This window comes from Culicoides brevitarsis, chromosome 3 (assembly GCF_036172545.1).
Source record: "Culicoides brevitarsis isolate CSIRO-B50_1 chromosome 3, AGI_CSIRO_Cbre_v1, whole genome shotgun sequence".
Classification (NCBI taxonomy): domain Eukaryota; kingdom Metazoa; phylum Arthropoda; class Insecta; order Diptera; family Ceratopogonidae; genus Culicoides; species Culicoides brevitarsis.
The window spans coordinates 32,735,926-32,754,458 of NC_087087.1; the positions used below are offsets into that span (position 1 = coordinate 32,735,926).

At 31.2% G+C, this 18,533-nt stretch overlaps 5 protein-coding genes across 5 annotated transcripts; 3 read left to right on the forward strand and 2 right to left on the reverse strand.

Annotated features, from left to right (window-relative positions):
• Window positions 1–3: 3 nt before the first annotated feature.
• Window positions 4–11,495, reverse strand: LOC134834446 (pancreatic lipase-related protein 2). Its single transcript, XM_063849098.1, has 8 exons — window positions 11,258–11,495; window positions 2,110–2,378; window positions 1,899–2,054; window positions 1,650–1,839; window positions 1,140–1,592; window positions 929–1,082; window positions 684–869; window positions 4–524 (listed from the first exon to the last, which is right to left on the reverse strand). Exons 1-8 carry the CDS (start codon window positions 11,373–11,375, stop codon window positions 398–400), a joined length of 1,653 nt encoding a protein of 550 aa, XP_063705168.1. The 5' UTR covers window positions 11,376–11,495; the 3' UTR covers window positions 4–397.
• On the forward strand, window positions 5,452–10,222 carry LOC134835076 (protein 5NUC-like). The gene is made up of 5 exons (XM_063849931.1): window positions 5,452–5,974; window positions 7,199–7,352; window positions 7,550–7,806; window positions 7,869–8,683; window positions 9,548–10,222. Exons 1-5 carry the CDS (start codon window positions 5,745–5,747, stop codon window positions 9,895–9,897), a joined length of 1,806 nt encoding a protein of 601 aa, XP_063706001.1. The 5' UTR covers window positions 5,452–5,744; the 3' UTR covers window positions 9,898–10,222.
• Window positions 11,496–11,831: 336 nt separating the features above from the next.
• On the reverse strand, window positions 11,832–16,634 carry LOC134835523 (ATP-binding cassette sub-family A member 17-like). The gene is made up of 7 exons (XM_063850402.1): window positions 14,828–16,634; window positions 14,478–14,775; window positions 14,086–14,430; window positions 12,852–14,018; window positions 12,635–12,800; window positions 12,045–12,577; window positions 11,832–11,988 (listed from the first exon to the last, which is right to left on the reverse strand). The coding sequence occupies exons 1-7, from the start codon at window positions 16,632–16,634 to the stop codon at window positions 11,832–11,834; spliced, it is 4,473 nt and encodes a 1,490-aa protein (XP_063706472.1).
• Window positions 16,635–16,853: 219 nt separating this feature from the next.
• Window positions 16,854–17,320, forward strand: LOC134834437 (uncharacterized). The gene has a single exon (XM_063849089.1). It carries the CDS (start codon window positions 16,921–16,923, stop codon window positions 17,212–17,214), a length of 294 nt encoding a protein of 97 aa, XP_063705159.1. The 5' UTR covers window positions 16,854–16,920; the 3' UTR covers window positions 17,215–17,320.
• Window positions 17,321–17,546: 226 nt separating this feature from the next.
• LOC134834436 (acyl-CoA-binding domain-containing protein 6) lies at window positions 17,547–18,481 on the forward strand. Its single transcript, XM_063849088.1, has one exon. It carries the CDS (start codon window positions 17,689–17,691, stop codon window positions 18,442–18,444), a length of 756 nt encoding a protein of 251 aa, XP_063705158.1. The 5' UTR covers window positions 17,547–17,688; the 3' UTR covers window positions 18,445–18,481.
• The last annotated feature ends 52 nt before the right edge of the window (window positions 18,482–18,533 follow it).

An 18,533-nucleotide genomic window follows, 5' to 3' on the forward strand; every position in this document is an offset into this window, starting at 1 on the left:
TATTTTAAAAAATTAATTATAAATAGAGAATTTTTGATCTTTTGAATTGAAAATTGTGACAAAAAGTCAAAATTAATGATTAAAAACTAACTAAATTAGAGAGTTTTGCTGTTGAGATTTCGTAAAATTAAAAAAAATCAAACCAAAGGACATTAAATTAGATTAAAAATTAAAATTAGGTTCGTTCTATTAATATTCTAAGCTAAGTTAGATAGCCTTATAGCGAGTAAAAATTGTAAATAGAGTCATTTTCTTACTCATCCATATAAAAAAAGAGAGATTTTTAGCATTAGACTAACTTTAAAAAAAATAATAACTAAAAGTGCCTATAAAGTGCATTGAACAATAATAGCAGTAAAATCACAAATAAATTTCATAACTCTAAAAAAATTCATTTCTATTGCATGTACGGTACAGCGATGGGATCCACGTTATTCCAATCCTCAACTTCGCAATTTTCCGGCGTAAAATGACTTTGACTGCCTTCGACGACGGGCTCATTTAGCACAGGGCACATTCGAATCCTAAAAAAGAAAATTTTTGGCTTAAAATTCTCTAAAAATTAAAAATTTTATTTAAAAAAAATAAATTTAGGCTTGAAATTCTCTAAAAATTAAAAATTTTAATTCAAAAAAATAATTTTAAGCTTAAAATTGTCTAAAAATTTAAATTTTGGGTCTTACTTCGATCGATGCTCTAAAGATTCGATGGTAATATCAGCCAAATATATACGAGGTGACTTCAAAAGACGCCATGTGAGAGGATTTAATGGATTTGTCGAGTATTTCCATTCCAAAATTGCATGAATGGGAGCTTGAACGTCACTTCCAGCAACTACTGAGGTGTTTTTATGCCCGGGTTCGAATAATCTTTAAAGAAATTTTGATTTTTAGGATAGATTTTGGTTCAAAATTGAAGAAAAATTTACTTTGGATCCTCAGAGAAGAACATTTCTTCCGTTTTTAGTGTGTGATTTCGTCTATCTTTGCCGTAAAGAACAATTTTTAGCTTTCCTACTTCGCCGCCGTGGATTTTGCTCTCCATCGAGTTCGATACATTTACTGTGATCTTGTATTGGTTTCCTAAAATATTGAAATTTTCACGAAAAAATCATTAAAAAATTTAATTTTAATGCTTACTGATGTACGGTTTCTTGCCAACAGTCAACATGTAAGCAACTAAAGCCTCGCTGGAGACCAAATCTCGCGTCGCATAAAGAGATTGGTAGCTTTCGCGACTTCCATAGCCGAATTTGATGCAATAATGATCGTCAACGCCGCACGTGAAGCAATTTCCAAGCAAATATTCGGTATGTGACTCGCACGTTATCGCATACGGCGTCGATGGGTTCTTAATACTTTCGATAAACAGCTCGTAACTCCTCACGTGATCGCATCCCAAGTACTTTTGCACGCCCCAGAAGAAAGATTCGCGTTCCTCGATGAATTGTCCGACGCCCTGATTGCATCCCGGTTGTGTATGTCCTCCATTTGGATAGAAATCGACATGCCCGATGGGTTCGGCGAGTCCCAAACCGCCTGACGAGACAAAAGGTTTGGCATCTGTGTGAATGACATCGACATAATCCGCATCTAAAAACAATTTTTCATGTGAAATCTTTGAAATAAACGTCAAAACGAGGATTTTACCTGTTCGATCCAACCGCACAAGAGGATCAGTTTTGGAAAAATAAGGCTCAGCGGGATCCATTCCCGTTATACGACCCAAACTCAAGCCAAAATCGTGTTTCAAATGGTATCCAGCATATCCGCTAAGATGTGCGCCGAGTGAATGCCCGATAAAATGCACATTTTTCAAGTTTTGAAAGTGACACTCTTCCTATTGACATTAAAAATTGACGAAATTTACAACTTTTACGGTAAGTTTTTGATATTTACATAAATTAAATGAGCGACATGAGCTGCCATTGCACCGACAAGACGAATATTGGTAGCTGCCCTTGCATACGGAGGCGAACTTCCGCCTCGCCAATCAATAATAACGACGGATGAGTCGCGTTCTCTGTCTAAAAGGGCATGAGCCATATCCAATAACTACAAAAAAATTCAAAAAATTATTTTTATAATGAGAAAAATTAAAAATTCTTACCCATGGCTGTTCTCCTCCTTCTAAATAACCGTGAGTGATAAAGAATAACTTTGCGTTTTTGTTAATTTTGAAAGTTTTTACTTTATCTGGATCATTTAAATCCACGAAAAATTCTCCATTTTTGTTCCGTCGATTGTAAAGTCTGAATTTGACGTTCATCTCGCTCGGGCTTTCGGGAAAATATGTTAACGGGCGTTCTGTGTCCCCAGACCATGGAGGTGCTAAACTGAAACATCCGTAAACGCCGTAACAAATCGCATCGGTGATCGCTAAAATGAAAAATTTGCGTTAATTTTAATTGAAAAGAGCGTTTGTTAGCGTTTTTATTGACTCGATTGTCTCAAAACAAAAAATATATTAAAAAAAATATAAAAAAAAGTTCTAAAAAATTTTTTTTAATAAAAAAAATAAAATAAAAATATTTATAAAAATTTAAAAAAAATTAATATTTTAAAAAAAATAATTTAATAAATTTATAAAAATTATTTATTATTTTTTTTTAATTTTTAAAAATATTTTTTTTTTAAATTTTTTTTTTTAATAATAAAATTATTTTTTAAAAATATTTTTTTTTAATTTTTTTTCTTTATTTTTTATTCTTTAAAAAAATTTTAAATTTAAAAAAAAATATTTATAAAAATTTTAAGATTTTATAAATTTTTAAAATATTTATTTTTTTAAATTATTTTTTATTTTATTATTTTAAATTATTTTTTTGAACGAAAAAGAATATTTTCAATATTAATTTTTTTTTTTATTTTTTGTTTAATTTGAAGATGTTAGTCAAAAGAAATTAAACAATAATTAACAAAAAATAATGAATTTGTTAATAAAAATTTATTATTTGTTCAAACAAGATAACTCATTCATTAGTTATCAAGAAAAAAATAAAAAAATGTGATTTGTTCCAATCTGTTGACTTTAAAGGTAGTCATCAACTACAATGTTGTTTATTTTAATCAATCACAAGATCAAGAATTATTATTATTATATTCCAAATAAAAAATTTCTCAAACCATCCTTTTATTAATTTTTTTGTTAAAAAAATAATAAATAAAATTTTAAAACAAAAGAAAAGTAATTAGAGAATCGTGAGATAAAAGAGACCCAAATAATTACACTACATACTGATGTAATTTGGCAATTTTACTCAATTATCATTATGTTCCCATGAAATTTGACAAAAAGAAACGGTTATGATAATATTTCATTTATTTATATCACAGTTACGTCTTATTATTTAATGCAAACAAAAAAAATTAGGATGACTCAGAAGCAAGGTCGTCCAATAAATATTTTATTATAAAATTCTCTCACATCGAACTCTTCTTCAAAAAAATAAATAAATAAAAGAAATAGTGACGAGTCGATCGCAGCCAATTAAATATTTATTCACTTTTACAAATAGCAAACATTTCGAAAATATGTGATAAGATATTTATTTATTTATTTCTAATTATACTACTTAGCACGGTTTACAGATGTCTTTCGAGAAAACAAAAGTTTAGGCAGTGTCTGACGAAAAGTGATGAAAGAGTTGTATTTTCTACTATAGCAGCATGAAAACCACGTGGATCGATTATTTCTTTGCTTTGTGCGTCATTCTTAATGGGTATTTTTAAAATTTCACACACACATATACGAGAAAAAAAGTCGCGTCTCCTCCTTTAATGATATGTTTGTCAGACTTTGATGTGTCTAGCAAAATTTCGTCGCTTTATATAGTCAAGAACATCGAACGCGATTGTCTTTCGTAGAATTTCTTTTTCTGTAACGTTTTTGTTTCCCAAGTGATTCGTAAGGTATTTTGTTGTTCATTTTACTTAAAAACGTTATCGGTATAAATATTTATTTAGGATTCTGATGAATTTGTTGATGAGTGAGTGTGAAGTTAGACACGGAGTTTATAGTTTTTTTCTCATGAGAATCAAAAACAAATTTAACACGTTATGTGAACAAAATTAAAAATTTTCAGAAAATTTTTGATCGAGAGCAAAAAAGTTGTTAATTTTAATTTTTAAATCAGTTCAATCTTGTTATATCGATGTTTTGAAGGAATCTTTTATACTGAGTTCATTCGACGGAGACAAAATTTGCACTGAGGATGTGATTTTTCACTAAACATCTCATAATATGGTCTATTGGATATTGAAAATTAGGTATTTCTATAGTTATGTTTTCTGGCTCGTTTCGCTGATGGTATATTGATGTTCAGTGCTTATTTTGAAACTTTAAATGACATGAACAGGGAACGGAGTACGATATTTTTTCCTGACATTGATTTGTCTTCTTTTAGTTCTTTTATCCGAAGCTCATGGCGAACGGCAGTCAAGTACATGGTCTTTTTCGAACGGTCTTTCGTAAAAATTTAGGCTGTTTGAAACTGTTCGTTAGATCTTTTATACTGAGTTCAATCGCCGAAGTCAATTTTTATTCTCTATGATCCTCGAACTGCTTAAAGATACTTCTTTAATATTTTTGCTTGCATTGTTATTGCATTGATCTTGACAGATCGTATTGAATATGAAAATTTTTTGTAATAAAATTGTAAGCCTGAATTCACAAAAATTTTTAAAAGTTGTTGAAAATATTCATTCTTGGAATTTGTACTTTTTATGTAACTTCACTTCATCTTCTTCCATAGATTTTCAATATGTAAGTACCTAAAAGTTAAAAATTTAATAAATAAAAAAAATCAATAAAATAATTAAAAAAGTTATAAATAATTTCTTCCTCTCTTTGACTTTTTTTCGCGATAAAATCTTGATCGGTGCAATTTTCACATCCATCAAACTCAAAAAAAAAAAATATTATTTATGTTCATAGTAAATAATTAGAAACCATACATCATCACTTATCAAAAATCAAAAGGTAGCAAAATGAAACGCCAACAAAACCTGCTTTTTAATCAAATGTGACAATAAAACCATAAATCGATCATCATTATAAATTAGTAATTCGGCACTTTTATGACACAATTTGAACTCGTCCAAAGAAAGTTGAGCTCGTTTGATGAATTCATTATGTTTTTTTTTACGATCGTGTCAACGTGTCGTCAACAATGTTTGTTCAACTGAAATTCGAAACTCGATCGAAATATTTTTTTTTGCGAGCGTCACATGGCAAAAGTGATTGTACTGGAAAGAACTTTTCTTCTGAGATGTAAATAGAAGATGCACTTGTTGCTTCATGTTTATTTACGTCTGCCTATGTGATGAGAGAATGTTGTCTGCTACCTGCTGTATTTTTATCTAAACTAACGTTCCTTTCATTCATTCCGTTTCTGTGTTTACTACAGCGAGCGTCGACGTTGTCGTGCCGCAAACTCGTCGTTGTGTAGTAGTAATTGCTTGCCGATGATGATAATAATACCTCTTGGACTCGTGGTTGGCAAAATTAAATTTAGTTTACGTTCGACTGTTGTAAACAGTGTCTCGCGTGATAATTTGTTGAAAATTTTCCGTTTCTCTCTGATAAATCAAAACCAAAGTGTCTAATTTTTACACACAAAAAAAAAATGTTTTTTTAATGCAAAAAAAAATTATCAAGCAATAAAAAAAAGTATTATTCATGTACCTGTGAAACCGTCCCAAAATTAAAAAAAAAATAAAAACGTGTCAAAAAATTACATAAAAATGACAAAAATTGCATTTTTCTCACTTTTCATCGCTTTGTTCGTCATTTCTGGTATTAATGCTGCGACAATTACAGCAAATAAAAATCAAGAAACCTTCGAATTTCTTTTGCTGCACAATAATGACATGCACGGGCGATTTGAGGAGACCGACGAATACACAAATGATTGCCCGAAGGAAGACAAAAAGGCAAATAAATGCTATGGCGGCTTTGCAAGAGTGGCAAACGTGTAAGTTTAATCAGTGAATTGTTTAATATTTTATCAAAAATTAAATAAATTATAAAACGTTAGTCACGTGTGACCATAACAAACCACTTTCAAGTTGACATTCACTACCGGTGTAATTTTTGTCAAACCGATTAAATGTGAAGAATTTATAAATAAGTGATTTGCCGTATTTTATCGATAAATTAAGGCCAAATAATAACTTTGTTTATTTTTATTTACAAATAAATAAATAAATAAGGAACTATCTGTTAAAATAATAAATTATGTGTTAAAAAGAGGAAATTATTGATTAAAATTTTGCTGATGTTGCAGCTTTGTAAAGAAAAAAACAGCAAAAAATAAAAAAAAACTTGATGGAATTATCTGTTCTGAACAATTGAATGACTCATTTGTTGATTTAAAAAAAAATATTAAAATTTATCAAACAAAAAAAAAATATTTTAGGCGAAAAAAATTTCCGAAAATGTATTTTAAATCCTCAGAAAAAAATTTTTAATTTAATTATTAAAATTTATTTATTTTTAATTTTTTTCTAATTTTTTTAAATTTTTTTTTTCTAATTTTTAATCAAATTTTATAAGATTTTAATTTTTTAACAAAAGAAAAAAAATTAAATAAAAATAAAATTAAAAAAAAATCAGAAAAAAATGTTCAATTGAATTTTTTAAATTAATTTTTTTTTAATTTTTAATAATTTTTTTGTAGCTTATAAAAAAAAATAAAAATTTTTATTTAATATTTTAACAAAAAAAATTCGAAAATAAAATTGGAAAACGATAAATTTTCATAATTTATTTAATTTTTGAATTTTTTTTTTAAATTTTAATTAAATTTTTTAACAAATAAAAAAATTATAGGTATTTATAAAAATAAAAATTTAAAAGAAATAAAAAAAAATTCAAGAAAAATTAAATAAAAATTAAAAAAAAAAAAAAATAAATAAAAATTTAAAAAAATAAATAAATAAAAATTTAAAAAAAAATAAATAAAAATTTATATTTAAATTGATCAAAAGTTTTTAGTAAAATTCCTATTTTTTTTAAATTCTTAATATTTTATATTTTTTTTTTAGATTTAAATATTTGATTAAAAATGTGAAATTTTAGTTTTTTTATTCAATTTTTTAAAACAAATCGCTCATAATAATTGCTCATTACTGAACTTAAAGCCTAAATTTAATTTTAAAATTAAAAATTAATTATTTTCTTTTAAATTTCCTTTCAGGATACGAAAACATCGTCAAAACGCCGCATCAGGCAATGGACCTCCCGTGCTCTACTTAAATGCCGGCGACACTTACACAGGCACTCCATGGTTTTCGCTCAACAAAGAGAACATCACGACTGAATTTTTGAATGCTTTAGCACCCGAAGCGATGGTAAGCTCAAAAAAATTAGCATTTCTCTCACGGAATAATATTTTCTAATTACCTTCTTATTGCGAGTAATTAGAGATAGCATCTCAGAAAAAAAAAATAATTTCCTCGAACAAATGTTACTTTGTTTCGACATCTGCTTTTAATGTGAAAATTGTTTCTAAGCACGTGCGTTAAATATTTTTCAATTTTTTTTTCAGTGCTTGGGAAATCACGAGTTCGATTTCGGGCTGGAGCATCTCGCACCGCATTTGAAGGACTTGAAATTTCCCATTCTAGCGGCTAATTTGAACTATTCCGCTGTACCAGAGTTGTCATCGATCGAGCAACTGAAGAAATCGACAGTTTTGGATGTGAATGGAACGAAAGTTGGGGTTATTGGATACATCACACCCGAAACGAATGAATTATCTCTCGTTGAATACGTGGATTTTACCGATGAAATTGAAGCAATTAAGTATGCACGTTGACTTTTATCTCCGATTCTTATCTAATCTCATTTTTTCTATCAAATAATAGTCAGGAAGCTGCATTATTACGTTCGCAAGATGTAAAAATCATTATTGCACTCGGGCATTCGGGCATCGAGAAAGATCTGGAAATCGCTGAAAAGTGTCCTTTAGTCGATCTTGTCGTTGGAGCGCATTCTCACACGTATTTGGGCAAAAAACAAGACATCGAAGTGCCTTACGGACCTTATCCGATGGTTGTGACGCAAAAAAATTCCAAACGCAAAGTGCCCGTTGTTCAAGCTTATGCCTTCACAAAGTACATGGGAAGTCTCCTGCTGAAATTCGACACTCAGGGCAACCTTTTGTCATGGTCCGGCACTCCCTTATTACTCGACAACAAAATCCCGAAAGAATCCGACATCGAAGCGATGCTCGAAAAGTACAGACCAGCAATTGAAGAATACGGAAATCTCGTTATTGGATATACGGCGGTGCTGTTCGACGGGCATACGTGTCGTTATCGCGAATGTAACTTTGGAAATTTTATCACTGATGCGATGGTGTTCCAACATGCGATTAATTATACGAGTTCGAGTGGCGAATGGACTGATGCGGCAATTGGAATGATGCAAGCAGGCGGGATTCGGGGTACAATTGATGAAAATACGAATATTACAAAGCTGAATTTGAACACGGTGATGCCTTTTGAGGATAGAGTTACAATTTTGGACTTGATGGGACAGGATATCGTGGAAGTGCTTGAACATAGTGTTCATCGATACGATCCGATTGTGAGAAATGGCGAATTTATGCAAGTGTCGGGATTGAAAATTAGATATAATGTGTCTAAACCTGTCGGGCAGCGAGTGAATCATGTCGAAGGTGAGAATTTATTTTTTTTAATTTTTAAAGACTAACAAAAAAAAAATTATTAAAAAAAATTAAAAATATTTTTTTTTTGAAGAATCTTTTTAAAGAATTTCTAACATTTTAAAAATTTTTTTTAGTGCAAAATGTTAATTTTTCTATAAATTTTCAAAAAATATTTTTTGTCAAAAATTTACGTAATTTTTTTTTTTAATCAAAAATGTTGGTAAATATTTTTAAAAAAATTTATTTTTTTTATGATTTTAAAAAAAAAGTTAAAACTAATTTTTAAAATTCACATTCACGTTAAAAAGTATTAAAAAAAATTAAATTTTTAAAAATAAGTTTTAATTTTTATACAAAAAATTACAATTTAATTTAATTAATTAAAAAAATAATAAAATTAATTAAAAAAACGAATTCAATTAATTAAAAAAAAAGAATAAAATTAATTTTAAAAAAATAAATTAAATAATTTTTAAAAATTATTTTTTTTTCACAATTCATGCATTTAAAGAATTTAAAATTTAATTTTTGACAAAAATAATTTTTAAAAATAAATTTTCAGCAGATTTTTGACAAAAAAAAAAATAAAAAAATACAAAATTTTCATAAAAATTTTTGAAAAGTTAACAATTTGCACTAAAAGTTGAAAAAAGTAAGAAAATATTAATTTTTTTTTTAACATATTTAATGGAAATATTGTTTCTATTTTATCAAAAAATGTAAAAAAAATAATTTTTAAATCTTTAAATTTTCAAAAAAAAAAAAAAAAATCAAAATTATTACTTTTTCTTCTTTAATTTCATAAATTCGATGATTTTCATGCATTTTAGAAAAAATATATTTTTTTTTTAATTTTATTATTTTTCTTTTTAGTTCGATGTGCCTCATGTCGCGTTCCCGAATACTTCCCCATCCAACTCAACGAAACATATCGCGTCTTGATGAACGAATATCCCTTCCACGGAGGCGATGGATACACAATGTTAAAAAACAAGCCCGGCAACATCACAAAATTGATCGACATTGACAACGTAATTCAATATTTGGCCCGTAAAACTCCAGTTTACCTTCAACGCGAGTCACGGATCGTCTTCGAAGGAAACGAGGATCACTTAGAAGAAAACAATTGCTCCGTGAATTCAACCGCCAGTCTCATTGGGGTCGTCAAAAGTACAACGCTAATAGTCACAATAGCTAACTTAATAATTCATTTTGTACAATAATCGATTTTTTTTTTGCATGTGAAATATAGAGAGATCTATGATATTTAATGAAAAGTCATCAATTAAATTGTCACAAATAGTAACGAGTTTCAGCGAGAAACAATTCAATTTGCGAGACGATGATAAGGAAAAATTGAATTGTTATCAATTGAAAGCGGATCAGGTTTGTCTCGTCGCGGATGACGAACCGCAACAAATAATGAAAACAATAAACAAATTACGTCAATTAAGAATTTTGCTGGAAATTTGCATAAAGATCAATTGCATGTCATTAATTAGTTGCATTTCTTTGGAATTCGGACAAAATTTATCGTAAAATTCGATTAAAAGGCCGAATTAATTACAAAAATTCAGTAGGTTTTCAAATTAAACTTGAACTTTTTGAACATTATTTCCGGCGAAAAATGTTACATGGAGACGCCTTGCCTTATGAATTTTTTTTTTTGAATTTTATACTAAAAAAATATTTTTTCTCATTTGAGAGTTAAAAAATATTCATTTTTGGTTTAAAAAAAAAAAAATTTTAAATTTTCTCTTTTTTTTTCTTTTAAATTTTTCTTTCTTTAAATTATTTTTTACCATTATTGGTTCAACATAAAAAATTCAAAAAAAATTAATTTTTTACAAAAAAATTTTATATTTTTTTTTACTTGAAAATCAAATCTGTCAATTTCTCAAAAAAAAAAAAAAAAATTTTTTCACCATTTTTGGTTCAAGAAATTAAATTATTTTTTTCAAAAATTATTTTTTAACCATTTTTTTTAAAAGAAAAAATTAAAAAATTTTTAGTAAAAAATTATTTGTTTCAAAAAATAAAAAAAAAATTAATTTTTACCAGTTTTGGTTAAAAAAATTAAAAAATATTCACAAGATATTATTTTTTAACATTTTCGGTTAAAAAAATTAGAAATTTAAGGGCAATTTTCAACCGATTTTTAATCCTAATATTCACTATTTTCTCGAAAATTCTCATTTCAATTAATTTCTCGTCACACATTTTCGGTTAAAATCCACTCATTAACCAACACTTGATTAAAAATTCTTCGTTAACTTAATTCCGGGTTTCTGATTACTTCAGCATTTTTTTTTCGTGTGTGATAACGTGTCTCATTTTGCACAAATGTTTACATTAATAATATTCCACATATTAATTGATTTTTTTATACACTTTTTTTTAATGGAATTCGTCTTGTGCTGATAACACAAAATTTAATAACCTTTTTGGCGTGAATCGTCTGCGTCACACAAAAATGATGAATTTTTACTTTTTTTAGACAAAATAATTTTTTTAAAATTATTAAAATTTTTCAAATTTTCACATTTTTTGTTTTTATTAAAATGAAGGGTTTGAATGCATTACCGGGATTATTTGCTGCTGCAGCTTTATTTAAATCAGCAAAAATATTATTTTGTGGCGTGTGGTTCGAGAGAAACAGGAAAGTGTTTAATAAAATTCCTGTTGAACTGTTAAATGACATTTTTGGATTTTTTTTAAAATATTTTTTTTTTTAATTTAAAAAAATTTTTTTTTTCACTTTTAAATAAATTTTTTAAGAACAAAAAATTTTTAAATATTAAAAACTCGCGTTTCACGTCTAACGCAGTCGAAGTTCGAAAAATAACTGATAAGAGTCACGGAGCTGAGTAGTACATTTATTTTTACTGTAATATGCGACGACGACGACGGCGTCGATCGATGGCACGCGGCAAGTAAAAAGTAAAGATTAAAGTCCTCTTTCACGCTGTACGGATTTTATTTATAGCGTTTGATACGATTGTTCTTCTTCTGCTGATAATCCAAAGAATCTGTAAAAATATTTGAACTATACAATGTAATCGACGATCACTTTAACCGACGAAATTTTTAAATTTTCTTCGAGAGAAAAAAATTTAAAGAGAAAAAATTAATTTCTCTCGCAATTTTTCGAATTCACTCAAAAAAACATGAAAATCTGCTCCAAAGTCGCGTCTTTAACAGCAAAATCTTCAATTAACAGGAATTCTTTGGACATCGCAACTGCTTCGAAAATTTCATGTAACTTGTGATTCTCCGACGGGATGAAATAAATGAGCGATTTTAAGTATTCTTCCCTGAAAAAAATTTTTTTATCTGAATTCTGAATTAAATAACATGACAACACTCGTACTTTAGTTCAGCATCTTCGAATAATTTGAAAAAATATTCTTTTGCTTTCACGTTTGAACTTCCTTCGGGCATCGATTTCAACTTTAACTCCAAAATAAATCCATTCAAGTACTTTTCCTTGAGATATTCTTTGGTTCCCATGCATTTCAAGTTCCCCTTATGCAAAACAGACAAATTTGTGCATAACGTCTCACACTCCTCCATCATCTGACTCGTCAATAAAATCGTTTTTTGCGATTCCCGTGCTTGGTTTATGACATTCCACAGTTGTTTTCGAGCAGCAGGATCGATTCCGGTCGTTGGTTCGTCCAAAATTACAATTGCAGTGTTGCCAATTAGTGTTAAAGCGACACTTAGCTTCCGTTTTGTGCCTCCGCTGTAATTTTTGATGGGCTTGTGAAGGTGTTTGGCGAAGAAAAAGTCATCAGCGAGGGATTTGATGATGAAATTCAATCGTTTTTTGGGGTAACCACGCAACATAGCGATAATTTTCATCGTTTCATATCCGGTTAGGTCTTCAAAAAGTCCGTTGAACTAAAAAAAATTAAAAGAAAATTTGAGATTTTTGATGAAAATTGAAGAAAATTTTACCTGAGGACAGTATCCGATCATTTTTTGAACTTGAAACAGATGATGTGAAAGACTATAACCGTCAATCCAGACATTTCCTGATGATTTTAGAAGGACTCCGGATATCATATTTACAGTTGTGGTCTTTCCAGCTGAACTTCTCCCGAAAATTCCAAAACATTCGTACCTGAAATTAATTTTTATTAAAATTTTTTAATAAAAATTTGAATTTTCATACCTTTCAATGGCAAGACACAGTTGGTTAACGACGATTTCTTTACCAAAACACTTCGATAGGTCCTTTGTCACTAACTGATAATTCTGAATTTCATCTTTGGTCATGCCACGGATCCGATTTTTCTCTTTTTTTACTTCTTCATTAACGTTTGGGTCGCCATTCTCTAACAAATTTTCGTAATTTCTTTCTTTCAGGTCTCGAAATCGCGAAATCCATTGTTTAAAAACTTCAAAATCGATTATCAACAATAGGATCATTGAGAAAATCGCCATAAATATCAACGCTACAATGTTCCATCCGACTCCCGGATACTCAAAACCGTATTTGAACTCGAAATTGTCACAGCAGATACGAGGTGCTTGTTCACACATCCATCCTTGATGTTCCTTGAAGCAAGTTTCATGTTTTTCGCATGCCTCTTTGCACATTAGGCGATTCGCGTTTTGCTGCCCAACACTCACAATCGCATTTGTAAAGGCATATGGAGGTATAAACATGAAAAATATCTGAAGATTGAACATTGGTTCGTCGGCAAAGGTTAAAGTAAGGAAAACCACGCCGACTATGACGCCAAAGAACATGTACGAGACAATTGTGAAGATGAATCCGAACATTGCATGGTCAAAATGTGTTGAAAGAAGGTATGTACATGGAAGACTTGTCACACAAAACAGCAAAGTTACAACAATCAGAGGTTCAATTTCATCCCAAGATGCGTAAGATTCAATTTCAAGCAGCAACATCATTGTAAAGTTCACAAAAATCACTGTTAAGAATACTAAATAGTCGATTACGAAGCCAACGAACCAATAAATTCCGGTATTTACGCCCGCAATTCGTTGAATGAGACGAAAAAGTGACAAGCGATCCTTGATGTAGAATAAAAAGATCCCCGCAGCAGCAAACAACATCCCAAGAGCACCGAAAAATGCATTGTTTGATTGGATGATGATGTTGTACTTGAGATCTCTGAGTCTCAGAAGCTCTAAAATCCCTAAAAAACTGAAGCCGATATCTTTGAATAACAGCGGTTCGAATACGGTTTGGATTTTTAGGTTAGAATTTGATTTTTGAAGTTGATCTTCATAGATTTGATTCATTTGATGCAATATTATTTGTGGTTTAAGTTGATCTTCAGGAGGATAAGTTAAGTATTTGCGACATAACCTAAAAAAATTTCAATAATTTTAATTTTGACGGTAGATGGCGCTTTAAAAATTTCAAAAAAAATTACCTTTCACTGTGATCTTCAACCTGATTTGAACCAAAAGTGGTTTGAACTATCGATCGACACAAATCAACAACATCTTCCAAAGTTTTACCCTTCAACGCTTCATTGGATTGAATATTCCTCATGTAAGTTATCAACATGAAAAGAATCGTGACGCCATAAAAGGATAAGATCAACTTGTAATTTCGTCTCAGGTAACAAAGATGTTTGTAGATCATTGCTTTGATTTGATTCAATGTGCGATGGATTTCACTGTTCATCTTGAAATGTTCTGAAGTTGCGAATGTAGCTTTTGATTCATTGAAATTTTCTACTTCTTGATGTTTTTCAGGAACTTCTCTTCCTAACCTAAAAAGAAGTTTGAAATACTGAAGGTTGATAAAAGTTCAACTTACTTCATGAACACATCTTCCATGGTTGGCGAACTGATCGTCAATGATGTGATGTCAAGTACAGATCTTACTTCTTCTAATTCCTTCAACAATAAAGCAATTTCTTTCACAGTTGAATCTTTCAGTTGAAGTTCGATCAAACCATTATCTGTGATGTTCATGTTCAAATTTGAAACTTGCTTTTTAGCTAAATGAAGTAAACTTTCATGTTCAATGGTTGAATTTGACTTAATTGTCAACTTGTAACCTTCACTGATTCGTTGCTTTAGGAAATCAGAGGTTGCGTAACACATGAGTGATCCTTAAAAGTTGTTGAATCACGATTTTGAATTGAATAACTGAACTTAACTTACCTTCCGACATCACAGCAATTCGATCTCCAATGATGTCAGCTTCTTCCATCGAATGTGTTGAAATCAAAATCGTTCTTCCATCTTTTCGTAAGTTTAACATTTGCCACATGGTTCGCATCGACATAGGATCTAATCCGCTGCTTGGTTCGTCTAACACTACAAATTTCGGATCTCCACAAAATGCGAGAGATACTGAAAGAATTCTTTTGATCCCGCCTGATAAATTTTTTACTTGAACGTTCAATTGATCTTCCAATTGCAAATCTTTGACGAGATGATCGATGTTTCTTTGAATATCTGCTGATTTCAATCCTTTCAAGCAACTATAGAAGATGATGTGTTCCTTGACATTGAGATCTTCAAACAAAATATTGTGCTGAGGACAAAGCCCGATGTTTGAAGTTCGGGTTTCAACAACATCTTTGCCGAAAATCAATACTTTTCCGCTGGATGGTTGCAATAAACCTGTCAACATTGAAATTGTAGTTGATTTGCCGGCAGCATTATGTCCCAATAGGATCACGATTTCATCTTCAAACATGTTGAAGGTCAATCCCTTAACTGCGAATCTTTCACCGGAATAGCTTTTACGGAGATTTTGAACTTGAACAGTTACTTTTTTCGTAGTTGATGGTACTTCAAAGAGATCTTCATTGACATCTTCTTGTGATTTGAAGTTCACATCATTTGAAGATTTGATCCAAAATTTTTTGAACTTCATTTCCGAACCTTTTTCAACCAAAATCGCAATTGTACTGTACAGTATAGCATCTATGAACAACATGATGCAAACATGCCCAATCCCCAATTCACGATCTCCTGAAACATCAAACAGATTCTCCCATGTTGAACCTCTTTTAAACATTTCCAATTCAACAATTTTCGAAAATCCCAATGCCATTGCGGTATTTGAGAACAAACATAACCCCATTTGATGACTCAAAGGCTTCGAAGTGAACTGATGTCTGTTGATCGTGAACGGTAAGTAGTTGATAAACCAAAAAATCACCGCAATAACTGACGAGATACTCGCATTGTTCATTGATAAACTGCTCATCATGAAACTATAGGCAATTGCAGAAACTCCAAATGAGGTTAGAAAAATACAGATCACTCCAAAGTCTGAATGAGGCAAAACTTTGTTCTCCAAACCAAAGTCAATTTTGGTAACAGCTGCTACGATCACTGATATGATGATAATTTGACCGAAATAAGTGAAAAAATAAGCGATATAATGCAAATAACTCGGGATCCCCATGATTTTCATGTAACTTTTCAAATGATTTTCCTTTTCAAGAGAGATCGTTCCCGTAATTGTTGCTACAGGCTTTATGAAGGAAATCAAAACCACAATTTGCAAGTATTCTTGAAGAAATTCCAAGAAACGATCTTTTGATCTGTCATAAATTTTGAGGTTATGAAGGTTATGATCAATAAAAGCTTCGTTAATAAATCGTTGAGTCCTTAAAATATCCATCAAAGTTGAATCATCAATGACTTCCAAAGCCTTTATTCGGTAAGAAATGCTATTATTTGTGATTTCATCAATTTCAAAGCCAATATTTTCAGGTTTTTCATTAAAAATTGCCTTCTCAAACACTGCATCATGGTTCAAACGATCAAAAGTGAGGTTAAAACTTGGAAAATTCAGTTTTTTATCGCCATGGATGTTCGCGCGGAGGAACAAAAGGATCAAACATTGCACGATGGGTATCAGAATATCCAATAAAAGTTTATAAGGATGCCTTTTTTGGATCTTAAAGTTCTTCCAAAGCAGTAATTTGAGTTTTTTGACGTTTGAAATCATCTTTTTCGGTGAAGTTTTGGATTTCAACGGCTTCTTAGAACAAATTTCGTTTGAACGACAAACGTCAAGTATTTGGTATTTGATTATTTTTGAAGTATTTGTTTAAATTCTTTGACATTTCGTTCTGTGTGAGACCGAAAGTCGCGAATTCTCGACAGAAACTCGCGAAAAATCCGTGCAAGAGTCCAGCAACGCATTTCCCAAATCAGGTAATACTCTCACTCAACCTGTCTGTGATATAAAGCAACACACGAGAACTCGCTACGGATGATTTTCACGCGAAAAAATGTCTTCGTCGGATAACAACACAAAGAAACGCGGTCGAGAGGATGACAATGACTTTGCTGCTCCGCTCTCGAAACGTATCAATAATCTGCATTTGACGCAAAATCATCAGCAGCAGCAACAAACATCACAAAATGGGCATCATTCGGCGCCAAATGTCATCGAAGACGAAGACCAACCCATGGATTACGAGCCATACAACCCGGAATTGACTGAGGAGGAGAATCCGCTGTACTATAGGAAGAACAAATTGCTGTACGAGTTGCACATGGAACGACGAGGCAGACAATCGTGACCAACGTTGAATTTTTCGCTATTTCCCCAAATTATTTCTTAAGCACACTAGATTAGTTGCGTCTTCTGTGAGAAATTCGCCGCAAAAATATTAAAAAATATTTTTTTCTCTTTATTTTTTGCAGAGTTTATTTATTTTTTTCGCTGGAGGAATGGCATCAGTGGCAAGTCGGAAGCTTTTCGTATCGAATTTATCGTGGATCACGTGTCGCAACTCACTCCGGGACTACTTTTCGCAGTTTGGAAAGGTCAACGGTGTCAACGTCGTGTTCGACAAGAAAACAGGCTTCTCCAAAAATTACGGATTCGTTGTTATGGGCAACGAGAAAGGTGTTCAAAGTGTTCTTGACTCAAAATCTCACAATTTAGAAGGAAGAAAAATTGTTGTAGCTCCTCACACGACCCAAGAAGACATTTAAAGCAAAATTTCACATAAAAAAAAATAATTTTAAGTAGTTTTTTAGTAGTAACGATCATGGATTATTCGGATTTGAACGAACTAATTGCCGAAACGGAGTCGCCCTTGTACCAAGAATTCAACAGAGCCGCCGAATATCTTAAAACGCATCACGATAAACTCATGCCCGATGATTTGTTGGATCTTTATGCCTTTTACAAGCAAGGCCTCGTCGGGGATTGCAACGTTTCCAAACCCGGGATCTTTCAGATGACATCTCGCGCCAAATGGAGTGCCTGGAATAACTTACGAGGCATGTCCAATGACGATGCCATGCAAAAATACGTCGAAAAAGTCAATAATTTGTTCGAAAATTGGCAGGAAAACTCAAATCCCCAACAAGGAACGTCTTGGGTAGCGACTTCTCGCCCACATTTTGACGAGGAAATAGACGATGCGGGAAAAACTTTGACCGATTTCGTTCAAGATGGTAATTTGGAGCAAGTTTCTTCGTTTTTAGCGAGATTATCTGCAACTGAGGTCAATGAAATCGACGAACAAGGTATGGGATTGCTTCATTGGTGCACAGATCGCGGGCATGAAGCACTTTTAAAACTTTTTTTGAAGCAACCAGGTGTTGATATCAATCTCAGAGACGGCGATGGACAAACTGCGTTGCATTATGCGGCGTCTTGCGGGCATATCGGGTGCTTACGAACACTGTTGGAAGCTGGAGCAGACCAAAAAATACTTGACAACGATGGAAATTGCTTCTTAAGTGTCGCGTATGATGATTCCGTGGCAAAAGTCGTTCACGAAATCAACAATCAGTGAGGTATTTGTTAAGAAATGCAGTCTAATAAATGATAAATTCCTTAAAAAATGATTAATTTTCGATGATTCACAGTTTCAAGGGCTTCAAA